Source organism: Trachymyrmex cornetzi, unplaced genomic scaffold (assembly GCF_001594075.2).
Source record: "Trachymyrmex cornetzi isolate Tcor2-1 unplaced genomic scaffold, Tcor1.1 scaffold147, whole genome shotgun sequence".
Classification (NCBI taxonomy): domain Eukaryota; kingdom Metazoa; phylum Arthropoda; class Insecta; order Hymenoptera; family Formicidae; genus Trachymyrmex; species Trachymyrmex cornetzi.
In genome coordinates, this window is record NW_017296059.1 from 7,181,716 (window position 1) to 7,200,661 (window position 18,946).

The window sequence follows — 18,946 nt, forward strand, 5'->3', positions numbered from 1 at the left end:
GACCTCGGCGAAATCCAGAGCTACGTTACAGCGTGAACGATAATGGATGTGGCGAAGGGACGTGTAAGGGTTACGTCAAGCTTCACCGTACTAAGTACTGACTGATTAATCCGCCTGGAATCGATCGCAGAAGCTGTTGCGAGATTCATTTCGTCACTTATAGATAGCTTCTTCTTCCGCATCCATAACATTTAGACCTTTGCTGTTGCGATTAAATGTTCACTGTTCCCTCTCTGCTCAGTCCCGGTACGATGATTCATTCAAATGCCGAGGATGAATTAAACTAAAGAGTACGAAATTCAAAATGGAAATTTTATATTTGCATAAAGAATGTCCCAAAAATATCTGATCAAATAATTTCACATTTTCTCCCAATATATACCTATATGTATATATAAAACAGAAAAAAATATCTCATTTATTTTTCGATGATCTTATTTTCATTTTATACAAAATATATAGAATGTTAAAAAGAATTGATTAATATATATAATAATATAAAAAAAACGTATATGTAGAGGAAAAGTATAATTGTATTGTTAATATAATGGAGTAGTTAGTGTAATTAAAATAAAGTTAATCGATTTTTTGTCATGCTATATATAAAAAATATTCAGATAAAATTACCGAAGAAAAATGAATATTTTACGAAATATTTCACATTCTATATTCGAGAATGAAATATAAAATATCTTCACTTATTTTTTGACAATCGTATCTTTATTTTATATAAAAAATGATTGAAACATTTTTATTTGAAATACTTTTCACAAAACCATCATGTTTTTGAGACATTTCTATTTTTTCTTCTTTGAGATATCTTGTATAGAAATATAAAGTGTATAACGCTATCTATTTATCAGGATAAAACAAAGCCCCGTCTTTCTCATAACACCTAGGTACTTTACTTGAACTTAACCATAGTAATCGAGGGTTGAAACGTCCCGTTGGATTAAGGTGACTTCGAAGGATAAGCCGCCGCGAGAATTTTTCTCCTACGAAACTTTCTCGTAAAGCCGTAAGTCGTTACGCGTGAGCATGTAAAAAGATCGGAAACTTATGCTACTTACCCCATACCATCGTCGAAGACGGCTGACTTCGTAAGGTGTGATTTACTGCCGGACGTTGGATGATGTTTGGACCAATGTGCTGCTCCGGTTGCATTAGTTAAAGTGTCCGAGAATTTATTGTCGGTAGAGAACTAACTCGTTGTAAGAAGAAAATTATGTGAGCGACGTCTATTTTTGTTCATTAGTTCTACACGAAATTGAATAGTATCTTGATACTGATTGTCCACTGCAACTGGCCATGTTTTACAATAAGATGAGAAATAATGTACGTGCTTATACATATTACTGACTTACGTTTTGCTTCTAATTGAACGCAATCTACTTTCGAGTAAACTTCAGCATGTACAATGTACAAATGGCAATCTTGAATTGTTACAGTACCGAAATATTTAACATTTTATAAAAATAATTTTAGATTGATAAATCTAGATTAGAATATATTTCATCTTTTATAATTAAAAATAAGCTCGATTTAACGAAATGTTTAATCTAATGCAATACATCTATATTAAATATATAGAACAAAAGGATAATTTCTATTTTTATTTAAATAATACTATATATATCGTATGCTAATACACTTTCGTTGTTCAAATAATACCGCAATGCTATTCGGAGAGCGAATAATATCTTACCCGCGCAGACATTGTTACACGATTTCTTCAAAGTTATCAAATTGGAGGCATTGATAGAACGACGCGACACATTTCTACTTCGCGTAAAGATGAGATTCTCGTTTGTAATTAACCAAGATAAAGCATCATTAATTCCGCCTTATGGAAATCACCTTGCGGGCACGAGATTTAACCCTCTTGGGACGAATCGTGTGCTTATTATTCTGGATCTCGAGACTTCATCGTAATCGTTGAGGGCGAAATTTAAGCGGCGTTTTCGCTCGGGTAACAGCTGGCAAGGGAAACCAGTCCCGGTATACAGGTGAGGAATTTCTCCTCTGAGGACTCGTAACTAAGGCATTAGGACCTTTTTCCATGGCAGCAGGATTAACGCTGTTTAAAGCTGCAACAGCTAGAGAAAACTTCTTGAAAAGCTTTGAGTAAAAACTGTGTGTCTCGACGAAACAACTAAGCTTAATCCCTTCAATGTCGAGTATGCTAAGGAAAAATCTCACTGATGATGTTGGAATTTTTCTTGTACATTATCATACAAAATATAGAGCTCTAATTTCAAAATAAAAAAATTATTTTTATATATCTCGCTGTTCAATTTTAACCAGGTAATTTTAACTCGATGAAATAAAAGTTTAACATTTATTAGCTCAAAATCAATGTTTCACTATCATGGCAAGATTCTCTCCTCTCACTTTCTCTCTCTCTCTCTCTCTCTCTCTCTCTCTCTCTTTCTTCCATACTCCCTCTGTCATTGAACTTACAGTAATTCGTTAATTTGGAATTGTCTTTGAAGTTGCCAGGTCGGAAAGAGAATCGATATTATCTCTGCGATAAAAAAGATGCTTGAGCTTTTGGTGCTCTGGAAGGAAGATCATGGAAGAGGGGATTCTATAGTAAAGCTGGAGATGGGGATAGGTTTCTTCCACTTAAATCTTCAGCCGTAGAACAAAACTCGCAGATTCCTAAAGATCTCCTCGTCGAGTTTGACCCGGCCTCGAAACTTTGTTCGCGCTCGACGACTGGTAAGCGGGCTTTCCAGCTGAAGAAGCGAGTCTCCGAGTGTGCTGAATTCACCACCGGAAAGCCTCTCTGCTTTGCCGCGTGAGAAAAAGCATGGATCGCGATACTTTTCCGTCGTACGATGAAGAGAAAAATATATCTATGAAGATTACGTGGCGCTCTAATGCCCAGGAGAGATGCAAGGATCATGAGGCGGATACGAATAGGTACGTTCTTCGTATCTTCCTTGAATGCTAGGAGAATCTTAAGAAAAAGGTATCCTCTCAAAATTATCGTCTTTTTACATCCTTTTGCGGACAGCCTACGTATCTCAGGAGCATCGAAAGAAGAATTTGTGCCATAATCGAGAAAAGAGGATAATTCGTCTCCAAGAGGATGAAGTTACGTAGGAAAGGGGAATGAAAGATGGAAGACGTTACGTTTCTATCGCAGCCTCTGAAGAGAACGTCGATAGATTGTAATTTTATTGCCAAAGTTACACCGACGATGGCCCCAAAGTTCACTTCAGCAAACATAAAGGAAACGGAATACAACACAATTGGAAACTGTCTGCTGTCACTGATCTCGAGTACCTCCTTGCACCCATTTCCTCCCGATCGCTTTTTTCAAAGAAAAGAAAAAAAAAGAAAAGAGATTGTGAACGTAAATGCCGGTTAACTTTTGCGCCGTGGCGTTTAATGGTTTGTGCTTCGCATTTAAATGCAATTTTTAGTGCTATTTTTTTCAGCTTAACAAAGACATCAATTGTTATTTCTGCTTCAAAGTATCGCTCACGAAAGAGAATTTCAAGCGTTGCATTATTTGTTTAATAGAGAATCTTGATTGTTTGAAAGATCTGAAATAAAAGATATAAAAATAATAAAGATATTCTGTTAAAGTTAGATAGCAGTTTGTTTTATACAGAGAAAGAATACGAGAATATCTGTAAAATTACTTGTTTTCTAAAGTTCTGTTTCTTGTTTTCTTATCTCTAATGATATTTGTCTAAATTGTATATAAATTGTATATAAGTGTTTATTAATATACGTATACGTTAGTAACATCTAAAAAATTAATTAGAAATAGCTGTTAAATGCAATCGTCGTTGTTCAATTCTTACGAGATTCTCTTTTTCGACCGCTTTTTAGAACTTTTGGCAAAGGAAAAACATTTCTCACGAACACGAAGTTTCTAGCAAGCATCGTGCGTAACGCACTTTACGTGATGCGAGTGCTGTGAATAACGTTCTTGCGCAACCGGCAAGAATTTTCTGAGTGGAACGGCACGTCGAAGGTTTCACATTTCCATGGCGAGTTCTGAACAGTACTGTGAAACCAGTAATTTCATTATCGAACTTCTCGCCTCTCTTTTACGCCGAAGTTCCTGGATCTCTGTAAGCTACGTAAAGACGAAGTAACGCAGATTGAAAGCTACCCCTGCTGTAAATGAGAGAATTTATTGACCATTAAATAATAGAGAGCGTTAATTTTCGAATGTAACCGAAAAATACTGAAAACGAAGCTTATAATGACAGATATTAAGTAGTTAATGCATATTCACGCAATAATGATTAATAATGCTACATTTTAATAGGGTAACTCCGGTATATACGTCGCATCTATCAAAAACTTAATTTATTAAGTATTATTTACTATGTTTAAAATAAACGAACTATATCAGTAAAAACTTTGTACTGTCTATTATCATGAAAAAAATATTAAAAATCCGAGATATTTAGTTTTCGTATTAAAAAATAAACTTTTTGAAATCTTGTATTTTTGCTGTATATAGATAATGGGTGGGATATATGGCAAAAATGCAAGGGTTTCAACAAACTAAACAAAGAGAATACGCCTTACAGTAATCATTTTATGTAGATTATAATTTATGATGATGCTACTTGTTACACACACAATGACAAATCGATTCAACTCACAATAATTTCATTAATATTAACTGTAAGAAGCTGATATATATTATAACTCAATACTAATACAACATAAAGGCATGTAACAGAGTAGTTGCGAGAAATTACCTCTACTCCTTCTATTTTTTCTGACTTCCGCGGCATAAATCCCAGTGCGGCGTATATACCGGAGTTACCCTATACATTTTTTATTTATTATCTCTCTGTGAAAAAAAATGTTTATTTAAAATTCTTCTTAAACATATAAGTTACTTGTGTCTAACTTGAAATGCATAATATTAAATGCATATAATTATCAATTAATTCTTAAAATGCGCAATTTTTCCCCTCTTTTCCCTTTCCGGCTAAAATCAAATTTTTTTCTTTCTCCGCGTAAGCCGACACCTCATTAACATACTTACAGTACTGCGTTAATTATGACTCCGTATTTATGAAAGTACATGTATTCACGGAAACCAACAGTGTGTTTTTGCGTACGGTTCACAAGTCGCAAATCATGCAAACGATATTTCTGTATGAATTATAACGTTTTTCCAAATATTGAAAATACAAATTAAAAGATTTAACAAAAAATACATTACAATAAATCAATTCTAATAAACGAATTTTTTTTACAATTATGTTTGTTTCTCGTAATATTGTCCAATATTTTTTTATTCAATTTTTGTTTTCTGTTTAACTAAATTATCCAACTAAAAAATATTTTTTGTACCGAAAATATTAATACTCTCCGCCCCTCCTCTTAAAAATTTCTTAAATAATAAAATCTTCGAGTAATCCAAAAATAAAAATGTTTTCCATAATGCATAAGTATTATACTGAAATTGATTCATTTAATTATTATATAAAAAGATTAATTATATTCTTACGAAGTATTGAATATATTATAAGATATATGTATATAGAGTGTACAAGTTTGTTAAAATTACATGTTGAATAAATGAGAGTAGAATAAATAGAGTACATCGATGAAAAAAAAAATGATTACGGATAATTCATGTATTATATATTATCCTTATCCGATACCGACATAATAAATTGCGACAAGCGGATGATAGATTACTATTTAAATATAATCATTGACTTACTTATTGCCGCATATTGAAATATACAATAACATGCAAATATACATAATTCTCATGCTGACGTACGCAAGAAATACTTGAACGTTTTTAAATTATCGCTACTATTTTCATTCAGTAATTCGACGTCCAATTCGAAATTGATGTATCTACGATAAACATATAAATTAATGCCATCTTGATAAAGGATAAAATTTATATTTTTACTTAAAAATCTATAGAAGAAAAAATGACGATGTTTTTTGGACATTCTGTATAAAACAGTTTTGAATACACAATATGGTTGTCTCTCGAAATTCTGAGGCAGCATGCCGGTTTGTGTCCTGATGGATAGTACCGTAAACACAAGTGAATTTTGCCGACATTTATAATTTATGTGAGTAGAAGATACCTAAGTCGTTTAATACTTAACGAGAAACACACTGGATAATTTGATATTAACGAATAATCATTAAGAAAGTGTATAATTTGTGTAATAATTTGGTATTAACGAATAATTGTCATTAAGAAAATATATAATTATGAAAGATGTTAAGGCAAAATATTTGTTATTGCATTTTAAATATATTGTTTAGCGAAAAGATTATTTTAGGAAACGTCTACTTCAATTATTTTATAAGTAGATATTGAAGAGGCATCTATACGTGTATGTGAACGCGAGTATACATATACGATGTATGTACGGAAAAATAAAGAAAGTTTAAGAAATTTTATTTAAAAAATTGCAAATATAACCGCGGAATATTAAAGTGATTCGTTTGTTTGTAAAGTAAACATTCATATTGGTTCGACATTGAAACTAATGCAGCAATATTATAACATATTTATACAATCGGAGTTAATAGTAACTTTTACCCGCAAGCGATGAGAAAAAACTTGGATAGAGAAATGAAAATAATTTAAATGAGAAATTTATAACTCTAACCAAAATAATAATTTCAGAGGTAAAACCGAATGAGAGACAAAGAGTGAACTATTTATTACGCTGAAACAATTATCATTAAAACAAATACCTATAGCTAAACAAAATAAACATAAAACTGATAATAGATATACCTACGTTGTTTTTAATAGAAATTTTTGTTGAATCATAGTTAAAACTAAGATACTCAATATTGAATAAATTAATGGAAATAGCCAATTATATCAGAACGATAAATAAAAAGAATAAAGAGAAAATAAAAAAGCAGAAAGAATTGAAAGACGATTAATAGGGAGAATTGTGGATGTTGTCGGAGTTTTTTCGCGAGTTGTCGCCTCGATTACGTGTGAATTTTCAGCTCCATCGTGGCACAATTTACGCGGCATGCGTGCTACTGATCGGTGAATTCCAGATGAAAGATTTCAAAAGACAGATGTGTGCTTTCACATGTGTTCATATAAATGTGTCACTCGTAGACGTAAAAATACATTCGTATACAGAGTGTTCAAAAAGTTCCGGGACGACCAAATAACTCCTCAGGGAAGCGTTATCGAGAAAAACAAAAGTTATAGAGTTCAAAAAGACTTTTACTGATCTTATCAGTTTAATCTTGGGTGGCGTTGCCAAGGTCAGGTCAATTTTTGTAAATGGAACACCTTATTTTTGATTTCAAAATCTAATAGCTATCAAAAGCTTTTCAAAACACTGTAATAAATGAAGGTTATACCTCTTATTTTCACTTTTGCACCAAAAATTCATTTTTACATTAGTCGGACAACTTGCGTAATGCTAATGCCGACGGTACTGTAACTTTTAAGTCTTATAACTCGAAAAGTACTTAATGAAAAATAACATTATTACAGTGTTTTAAAAAGCTCTTAACACCAGCTATTAGATTCTGGTATAAAAAATAGTGTTCCATTAAAAAAAATCGATGTGACCTTGAACTGACCTTGGCGACGCCACCCAAGGTCAAACTAATAAGATTAGTAAATAGATCTTTTTGGACCCTACAACTTTTGTCTCTAACATTTTTTTTCAATAACGCTTTTCTAAGGAGTTATTTGATCGTTCTGGAACTTCTTGGATACTGTATATTTCTAATTATGTAGTGCACAAAGAATAAGGCTAAAAATTTTCACATATGTAGAGTATTACAATATAAAATTGATGCAATGAAAAATATTTAAATGAAGCGATTTATTTAAAATTTTATATTTAAAAAACATAGTAATCAATAAGAGCCAAGTTGATAAAATAAATCACGATCTTTCAGATCCCTCAATTTTTATTCTTTATCTTTTATGATTTTAATTGTTAACATAATATTTTGCATAAAGATTATTAAGATACAAATTATCTCTCATTATAGCGATATAATCGATTCGCTTGCATGGGGGCATGTGTATACGATGTGCGCACGGAATGAAAACCTGTGATGTTTAAGCGAAACTAATATTAGAGCGATTGCAGCCGCGTAGTTAATAGAACGTCGGTTTCATCCCCAGGATAATGAAGCACAGCTAGAACGAAGCGCCAACAGTGTGGCATCGATTGCATCATCGGGTTCGAACGAGAAATTGCCATCACGTATTCACTCATACTCATTTAATCCTCGAATATTGTTTTAAAATGGGAGCTTCTTGAGCAACGTAAATTTGTTCAAGTTGAAGCTCATTATTGTTTTCGGAGGGTACTTAAAACAATCTATTATTAAATCTATTATAGCTATGATATTGAATTAAATGTATAAAGGATATGAAATTTAAAAAATATATGTAATAGAAGAGTTACATGTTGTACAAGTGAAAATAATTAAAATAATGAAAATAATTAATAAATGACAGAATTTCTAATATGTGTATATAATTCGATAATCTAATCCGATAAAATATTATTTGTTTGAGAGAAAGTCATTTTACTTACAGAGAATTAAAAAAATTATCAGAGTTGATGTGAGTCATCTCGAATATCGCATGTCTCTGAAATCGGATTCGCAGAGAATTTCGCCAAACTGGAAAGACCGACATTGAATGCCGAAACGTCGATAGCTTTCAGCAACGTGATGTCGCCCGAACGAATCAACGAATCCTGATTTCTCTCGTCCGAATTATACTAGAGGATGCAATCAAAACCTGCGATCGCGACCCCCGGAGGCTTCTTCATTATTCGCGGACATTGAAGCCGGGGAAGCGGCCCTCTCCGTTCGTGTTGGCATTGTTTGCGCAACAATCACGCTAACCGAATTATCCTGATCACATCGGGTGCGCGTTCAAACACGCGCCACCTCTTCGACCCTTTCCCACCTGCCATTTCCCCCTTTTCGCCTACCTCACCTGTAATTGATTGGATTTTATTTGTACGATTCATTGCTGATACCGATAAAAAATGAGGACTAAGGCATGCTTGACCTCTTTTCGTCTTTCATTCGAGGACACTTCGAAAAGGTGCTTGATGCTTCAGTTTGCTTTTGACCGCGAGGAGTGACCATAAGGATGTATTTATCTTGCCGATGTTAAGTGCTAAAAGTTCATTCAAATCAAAGTGAGCGAAGAAATTTCTTTTATTTTTATCCTTTTAATTTATTGATTCATCTTTCTCTAAGATTCCTCAAGTTTCTAAGGATGTTCTGATCTCCAAAAGATCTTCCCAAACAACAATAGCGGTTTTAAACCGAAAGGGGATATTTTAAACCGATCTCTTTGTAGAATTGTTTATTTTTTTTTTTTTTTTTTTTTTTTAAAAAAAATGATCTGGAGATCGCACATTCTTACAAGTTTTTCGATGTATTGAATTTTTGAATTTTAAAATCTTCTAATTTTCATTTCTTTAGACATGAAATCTGATCGGAAGAAATTGAAGAAATTAATGAGAGTCGTAAGAAATGGAGTCACAAGAATCAAGTTTCGCGGAAACAAAAACCAAGGCAAACAGTTCAATACGATCATACAAACATTGAATTATTTTTGCACGCATACGACTATTCATGGTCTTCGTTACATCGTTAATCCTGAATTACATATAATTGAACGATTCCTGTGGCTTATTGTGTTTGTAATATCTTCCACAATCGCTGGCAACATAATTTACTCACTTGCTCTTAGATTTCAGGTAAATTATATATATGAAAGAGAAAAGGCTAAAATTTCAATCGTATACAATATATCGTATGATATATAATCTCTCAAATATACATGTACATATTATTCGGAATATTATTTTTTATTTCAAAAGATTTTCGTGACATCGATAGTATAAAGATAATTTTTAACGGACTTTAAACTCTCGAATCGATTTAAAACTCGAATGCACATTTCAAATTTCTTACAGTGAAATCTTACTCCAAGAAAGTGAAAATATAACCATCTTTGAAAAAAAGTGAAAATATTTCATTTTTTGAAGAAGAGTGACAATTTTTATTCTTTTTACAATAAATTTTCACTTTAAAGGAAATTTTACTTTTTTAAAAGTGAGATTTCACTCCTTTGAAGTGAAAATTCATTCTAAAAAGAGTGAAAATCGTTACTTTTTTCAAGAAGTGAAATATTTTCATTTTTTTTCAAGTGTGGTGTTATATTTTCACTCCCTTGAAGTAAGATTCACTGCAAGAAATTTAGAGTGCATTATGTACATTTATTTAGGATGCACCGACGGTGATTGACATCGAATCGATGCATTATGGGACTTCGTATCTACCCTTCCCAAGCGTGACTCTTTGTCCGAATGACCGTGTCGACTGGAATCGAGCCCTCGAACTCGAATCAAAAATTTTCCCTAATGGTACGGATAAAGCAAGTCTTGAAATTTTTCGAAAAATATTGGGCAAACTTTCCATAATGAGCTTCGGAGATTTCGATGAACTGGATTTTCTGAAGAATCAAAATGTTCATAGTCTCGCGGGTAAAATATTTATTTCTTCCTAAACTTTTTCATGCGAATGTGATCGAATTATAGCGTGATATTCATTAATTTTTCTAATTTTATCTTCAAAACTTTAGTCAGAGACAAGACACTGATGTCTTGTGAAACGTCGGTAATTAATATATAAATTTTGATAATATTGTTTAAATTAATATTATCTTAAGCGATTTAAATGTGTGTATATTTTATATATGCATGAATGCGTTTGTGCTTCTCTTATTGAAGTTGAAAAGTAATCATTATTGAATAGGTATCAACATAACTCAAGTGCTATATGAGGTAATGCCACGCTGCGATCAATTGCTGTCCTCTTGTTGGTGGCGTAACGCCGATCGCAATTGCTGCGATATCTTCCAGGTGCAGAAGACCGAATATGGTTTCTGTTATTCGTTCAATTCTGAAGTAGCACAAACGCTTCCAACGGATCCTACGGAATCGCGGCCACGTAGAGCATCTGGGTACGGCGATTGGACCGGTGTCAAGGTTACGATTCATCTAGGAAGCATAACGAAGCCACCAAATTTTAGTGAAAGTAATGCTAGCATGTAATATTTTATGTGGCAAGGCTTAAAGACCTATATGATTTATATGAAAAACCAGTGCTATCTCGTATCTAGAAATGAAGCAGGAAGATGCTTCGCGCGCTGATACTCGTTTCACAAAAAAATATCATCTTGAATAAATGGTTTTGAAAATTTGAAATTGCAATGATCGAGTGCTGATTCGCCTTCTAGTCACGCTACTGGTTATTGCCTTCACTTCGTATTTGAAAGATTCAAAGCTTGATCGGTGCGAATTGAACAGCTTCTCAGCGAATTTGCTTCGCTAGACTTGTTTGAAAGTATAGAAATACTTCCAATACAATATCGCGTCTATACAACAATATAAAACGAATATATATAAATATGTATATCTCTATATTTTCGTTTTATATTGTTGTACATATATACAAGGTGTTTCGGAAATCGTGGTAGAAGTGGGAAGGAGACGAGTTCTCATGTAAAAATAAGTCGAAAATATAGAATAAAATTGTTTCTTACAGAGCTCTGTTTAAAGAGAGAAAATCAAATTTGAATATTGTTTTCGATTAAGAGGTAATATAAACATTCGAAGAAGCGAAGAATGTGAACACATTATTATCGGTTCATGCGTCTTTAATTCTCCGATAAGTCGTTTGCACATGTAAAGAGTGAATTTCAACAATTTTTCAGTTCAACATAAAATAATACATTAAAACTTATTGTTTTATTTTAAACTATACCAAATTCAGACTGACATAGAAATAGCGGTGAATAGTCAGATTGGATAAACCAAGTAGATTGTCTGACCGTGCAACCTGCATAGTCCACACAATGCGCGACGGGTCTGCTGCGATAGAATCAAGCGAACATTGTTTTGCCTAAACTCATTGTTTTGAACACGTAGGACATCAATTACGTTAAGATCATTGTATTCATAATGTTTCTTGTCGAGATATATTAAGTTAAATGACAATCGTGTTAATTATTTAATTTTCGGCGCTTTATTTAAGCGAAATTTACATACAATTAATTTTTTTATATTGAAAAAATTATAAGCGGATTTTAAAGAGAAAATTTAGACTTTTTTATTCGTGTTTTCAAGAATACCGAGCATTACTTCATTCGTTTTCTGCAGTGAATGATAAAAATTCGAAAAAAAAAACACTTTTTGCTTCAATGTTAATTTAATGTTCAATAATTCGGTGAAAAAAAATAATGTATAATGCTCAATAATACGTAAATTAAAGATAAAGATTCATTTTTTCGAAAGCTGCCAAATTACTTTTGTGTGTGATTTTTAATTCACGTCACGGAACTTTGAAAAACTCATAAAAAATTTTTAGATTTGACTGATCTCCATTTGTATCCGTATAACTTTAAAAAAATTAGTCAGATTGTTATCTAAACTACCGATCTGAAAAGTAAAGACTTCAAGGTTTGAAATGCTTTTTGGATAATTTTATTATGATAATTTTTAACAAAGTTACATTCTCTTGAAAATTTTATATTTTTGAAGGATAGAATAGATGAAGGATAAAATCCATTAATTTTTTTGGTAATTTTTTTATGTTTACTCTCGCGTAATTGTACCCCTGTTTTAACATTTTTACGCAAATCGTATGCATAATTTCATTTTAGATTATTATGTATTGTTTGTTATTGTATTATTTGGACAAAGGGACATAAATGCATTATCTGAATAAACATTTAGCATAAATCCAAACTAGAGCCAGGGAGAGAGAGGGACCATATAATGGCAAACTGGATATAAACTCGGCTAAACTGACGGATTAATAACTAATATTATTTCTGTCGAGATCCGTTAAATGACGAAGTATACACCAACGACATATCGTTACTAATCCATCGTTATGCAAACGCGTCGCAGAGTCTCGCAAATATGATTTTAATATCCTCGCGAAAGCCGTCGACCACTAGGATGCATTTTGAATAGGACGCGACTTCCATTCTGCCATAATGTCGCTCCTTTATTACCCATGCGAAATGGAAAGGGATTTATCGTAAACTGCAAAATCGATATATCGGCGCCGTATTGCACGAGGCAGTTATTGAAATGTCGCCTTCAAAGAACTTCACGGTCCTTATACCGGTTCTAAGCTGCTTTTACCGGATCTACCCAGTCCGAATTTATAAAAAAAAAAAAAAAATTTTTATGTAAAAGGTTAAAAATTGTATCTCCCTGAATATCATTAATCTTAATATCTCAATAACAAATTGTTACAGAGGAGGTTGATGGCGTTGTGGTGATAATAAACGAGCCCCATGTCTGGCCCAACAGTGGCACTATGATACCGTTGGGTTCGCGGGTCAGCATGTCTTTACAATGTATTTCTGGATACGCTACTCAGCGAGTTCTCGAACTGGACAAGGATAAACAACCATGTCAATACGATGAAAACGGCGTGTATCACCAGGAGACCTGCTTGTCGCTTTGTAAACGTTACTGGGTTGCCAAGTATTGCAGTTGCAACCCGTCTTTTTTTTTCCCCGCAAGTATGATTTCTTGCATTTAGCGGAATGACGTACAACTTCATTAATGTTTCATTTATGTTTCAGCCACCCGTTTTCGTGACTGCACCATCGAGGATTTCATTTGTCTGATCACTTATAATGGTGAGCAAGCTCTCATCGGAAATTTCATTTACCTCAATACATTTCGTGAATACGTATTTTAAATATAATTAACCACAATGAATATAATTTACTTTTGTGAAACGCTGAATGGCGACGCAAGATTTGTTCAACGACTACATTGTTCACTTTGGCGACGACTACCCACACGACATTCCTAGCATGATTTGCAACTGCTTGCCGGAATGCGACTACTACATCTACAGTACTCAGTTTTCTAACGTGCCATTACATAACATGAATGACATTATACTGGACGTACATTACCTAGGGCAAACTAGTTTCCGCTATAAAACGGACATAGTTATCTCACAAATGGACCTTCTCGGTAAGTTTTCTGCATTTTTCGAACAATGTATACGTATGTTATATTTCTTTCTTGCTGAAAATCTCTCGCCTAATATAAAAAAAACGATAAATAAACTCTAAAATGAATTCTTTGCCTAACAGTTTTTATCGAATTTATATTTATTTACAATTACATTAGAGAGGATTTAATTCCGGAAAAATTAATAGTACATTATTAATCAGCGTAATTATTAAGTCGGATTTGAGAAATTTATAGGTACGAGATGAAAGAACCGGAAATGGAAAAACGTAAATGGCATTTTATTCAAATTCACTTTCGAGGTTTGCGGAGAACTTTAATTTGCGGTACCTTAATTATTTCCCTATCTCTATTAGCCGTTCCGCGGTGGTTTCCCAGTGTATAATGAGTCCCGCGAGATAGTAAGTTACGAATTCATAGTACTCTCATGCCTTTTGCTCAAAATGTTTACGTGGCGGCTATCTTGGATATTATTCGTGATCATATCATAAGAAAGTAAAATATCTAGTCACAGTTGCATGCGAGATCAGTGTGTAAAATTTCGCCTAGATTATGGATTAAAACCGCGTCCTGAAAATTAATGTTAACATGTAAATCACGTTTAGAGCAACCCGTTTCAATTTCGCTTAAGTTTCCATTATCCATCGACATGTTCCATCAGTATCATCGAATATTTTGTCACGATCATCATATTAATAACTTGAACGATTTGCATACTTAATTCGTTGCAGTATCTTTCGGCGGTATAATCAGCTTATTCCTGGGCGGTTCATTACTCAGCGTTGTCGAGCTAGTTTATTATCTGGTGAGTGCGATGTTTTCGTCTCTGCGATCGCGATTGAAAACCAAAGAAGAGCCGAGAAACCGATCAAGCGTGATACACGTCCATACGCGAGTGCTGCCCGTACTGGATTACAATCCTCTAAAACCGCGGGCGAGGAAGATACCGATTTTCACGAATTACGGCCTCGCAGAGTTGAATTTTAACAGATATTGAATTACCGTCCGAAGTCTTTCAATGGGCGAGCCGCTTGGAGAGTTTGTATCAGCCGAGCCTGACTGTGAAATTTGAGAAGGTAAAATAAGAAAACTATGTCGCTCTGAATCGATATTTATATGTCGAAATATGGGCACATTTGCGTGTGCGAGCGCGTATATTCCATTAGTAGAATTCTATGCTTTCAAAAATCGAGAGAAATAAAATTTTTGAAAAAGAATTAGATATTCTTGTACTAAATCGCCTGCGTAAATCGAGAGTACTGTTTGTTGGAATAAACGGATGTCATCCCGTTTTTCATAGACATGTTGGTTATTGTGTTTTACCGTGAGGCTGTCCCTATAAATCAGGAAGTAGCTGCGATATTGATCGGATTTGACAAGGAAATCGAGAATGCCTTGTTCACGTGAAATCTGGTATCTATCTTCTAGAATCCATGTTCATATATGAGGATACGTGTATGTGTATGAGAGAAAGGGGTGGAAGGAGAAAGAGAGGGGGAGAGGAAAAGGAGGAGAGAGAGAGAGAGAGAGAGAGAGAGAGAGAGAGAGAGAGAGAGAGAGAGAGAGAAATGATACGTACCTTCCATCTTGCCACTTTGCGGCCGCGTAATGCTTGACTTCAATAATATACGCTATACATTTTGCATGCATCTCAAGCGACTTCCTTGGCTTTTTCGAGATGGACTAGCGAGTCGAACTGTACAAGGACTATGTATATTTACTCGTTATTCGAGAAAAATATCATTAATAATATTAACGAGTAAGCATGCAATGCATGGAGAGAAAAGTAAAAGAAGAAGATATAAAATCAAAAAAGAAAATATAAAAACAATTATTAAATACAAAAACCGTTTGATAAATTAATTAAATTTCAAGAAATTAGTGTGCGTTACATTTTATTAAGATCGTTTGATTCAAGCAAAAATAGAAAATGTAGATATAGTCTGACATTGAATTATTTACGTTATATTCTCTACCGTAACATACAATTAGAGGGTCGCTAATAAGTATAAATTAAGTAAGTTAATATGTAAAGTAAATATGTAAATTTTAGCTAACAGATTTTATTTTTAATAAGTTAAAACAGTAAAAACAGAAAAATGAATTAATTCTTAATATTTTCTTATAATTCTTGACTTTGTGTTTCAAGAATTTTTTTATTTCTCCTTTTTTTATAAAATAAATTTTATTTATTTCTTTTTTATAAAATAATTTTATATATTCATTTATTTGAAAACAACTGAATGTGGTTCAAATTATTTACAATTAATTATGTTACAATTTATTATTTACACTAATTAATTATAAAACATGAAATGTGTGTGTGAGATATATAAATATATTCCTGAAATTTTTGTATATTATTCAGTTTTCAGATTGTTGTGAAATATTGTATAATGTTCTATTATTTCAGATAATTTTTCTCTATACTTGCCATGCATATCAAAATATCATAATATTGATGTACGTATGTTATGTATTTATTATTATTATGTATTATATCATTATACGTAGGTATATTATGTACCATATATATTATAGATATTATCATGTGTTGATAATTATAGAAATATGAATCAATTAGGTATTTAATTATACTTTGAAATATCGAATATTAGATATTAAATTACTTTGTAATTAAATATTAGTACAACTACTGATAAAAAATATGAACAAGATTCATGTACTATGAAAAATGGGACTTAAAATAAATATGTAATTACACATTTTTAAGTAATAATTTTACATTGGAGAATAAATTCTAAATTAATTTTAAATGGGATAAAAATGTCCTGATGTACACAAAAAGTGCTAAGGTTGCAATCCTATGTATGCTTTAGTTATCGTCATTTCACACCGTAAAGTGCTTGTGTCGACAAAATGTAGCCACAATCGTACAATTGCAGAATTTTAGATGATCGTTGAAATGTATGAATAACGGGAATAAATCGTGCAGATGGTCGTATATTCGGTGCACTCGGTAAATTGCCGGCCGCGGTTCACACCATTTGTGAGAGACGTACGCAAATAATGCATAAAGACCCGAGCATTATCTTGCAACTTTAATGCTCGTGCTACGACACTGTTATCGATTATATTATATAATGACATTATCACGTAAGTATATGTATTTTGGCAACTATATTTTCTACCTATTTAAAAAGAAAAAAAGTCGGCGCGGGCGTCAGGAAGTTTTACGAAAAATAATAGCAGGTTCGTTGTTATTAAGGACGCAGTTATATTTCGCGGCATGGCGATTTTTCAAGCTACGACGGACCGGATTTTTCCCTGTAGACAACGCTCGTTTTCACGCTATTGAAAATAACTGACGCACTTAAAGCAGCAGATAAGACACGCGCCTCCCATTTTTCTATTTTCCAACGCGACACGCGGGAAATGCTTTAAAGCGTACGTGGTTGAGCCGGAAGTAAATGTACCAGCTGTCTGGCCAGGCTCCATTTGGCCATTTATTATTTATGAGAAGGATAGTGAAGAGAGGAATGGGGGGCGAGAAGTTGTGCCGGCCATCCGACCAACAACATCAACCATCCGGGAAAAAATCCCTTTCTCGCGCTTATCTCTTTTTAGGAACGTCATCCGCTGAGATTCATCCACCGTGAAAGGGAGATACTTGACGGGAGGATATGTCTCTCTTTTCTCTTTTTTTTCTACTGCGTTTTAAAAGCATCCGTCAGATTGAGCCAACGTAGCCTATTATAGACTGCACTGCTACAGCTGCAATGTTATATGTATATGTTATACCTTATATATAATCAACTGAAACAATCAAATTCTTTTTCGAATGGACAATTACGTATGGCATATATACATATATACGTCTACTAAATAAAGAGATTGAAATTCGCAAACCGTCATTTTAACCACTTCAGTTTTTCTAGTGGTAAACTCCTGCGGATATTACTCGTAGGATCTGGTTCGGGCAGACCAAAGATCTACGGTTGAACAGAAATACATAGAAAAACGAAGTAGCTGAAGGAGAAAAGGGAAAGCTTCGGAAGTGCAAGCAAGAGAGCGGGGAAAGGAGGTGATTGCTGGTAGCGGGACGGAGCACTATACTGTTCGAAGGACGACGAAGTGGGAAAAGGCTGTGGGAAAAGGCTGAAGAGACTAAAAGGAAAAAGAAAAAGAAGGTATGGAGAAGAAAGGGAAGCAGAAAAACCGATCGTTGTCAGGGAAACGAAGGAAATCTGCATTTTGTCAAACTGTCGCTTGGAAGTTCGCGGGCGCGTCCGGAGCATGAAGGGTGAAAGGTGAGGGTGGGAGGACGGAGCAAGGGAGAGTAGGGTGGCAAGGGATCGTCGAGTGGCAGGAATGGAAAAAGGACGAGCAACGGCGCGGCCTGGCCCCCGAAGAAGGAAGCGGCGAAGTTTCGAGTAACTCTCTGGCGTGCTGTTATCTAAACCCTTCACGTAGGCGTCTCGAGTGGATCGAGGTCGAAGGCTGCTCCTTGCCGGGAATATCGGCGCATTACTTTTGATAGGAATCCCGCAGACGGTAACTTGCCCCGTCTAATTGACAGCAAAGCGTTGTCTTGATCCTGCCGTGAATATATAAGAATCGAGATAAGATGTATAAAATGTGTGCCTTTTTGATGAAAAAAAAAAATCTATTAATATATCACTTATTATTATTCATTATTATATTATATATACTTCATTATATGCACTTAAAGCAATACTTCATTATTATATCATACATTAATATTGCAATATCAAGTGAAAATGGCATCACAGATAGTACTGATTTATACGTCTCGATTAATTTTTCTCAATAATCCAGAGCAATGTAATGATTATTGAATTTGATATTCGTATATATGATTTCATATGTCAATATCATTTAAAATAATTCTGGAATTAATATAACTATCACAT

The 18,946-nt window shown here is 33.7% G+C and overlaps 1 protein-coding gene across 1 annotated transcript; it reads left to right on the forward strand.

The window, feature by feature from the left end:
* Positions 1–9,464: 9,464 nt before the first annotated feature.
* Positions 9,465–15,048, forward strand: LOC108757604 (pickpocket protein 19). Its single transcript, XM_018502063.1, has 6 exons — positions 9,465–9,740; positions 10,271–10,529; positions 10,801–11,076; positions 13,316–13,585; positions 13,649–13,705; positions 14,783–15,048. The coding sequence occupies exons 1-6, from the start codon at positions 9,465–9,467 to the stop codon at positions 15,046–15,048; spliced, it is 1,404 nt and encodes a 467-aa protein (XP_018357565.1).
* Positions 15,049–18,946: the final 3,898 nt, after the last annotated feature.

Excerpts from the sequence above, each read along its gene's own strand:
- LOC108757604 (XM_018502063.1), top strand. The coding sequence starts at position 9,465 with ATGAAATCTGATCGGAAGAAATTGAAGAAATTAATGAGAGTCGTAAGA. Across the intron at positions 13,586-13,648 it reads GTCTTTTTTTTTCCCCGCAA|CCACCCGTTTTCGTGACTGC; the intron begins GTATGATTTCTT and ends TTTATGTTTCAG. Across the intron at positions 13,706-14,782 it reads TTGTCTGATCACTTATAATG|TATCTTTCGGCGGTATAATC; the intron begins GTGAGCAAGCTC and ends AATTCGTTGCAG.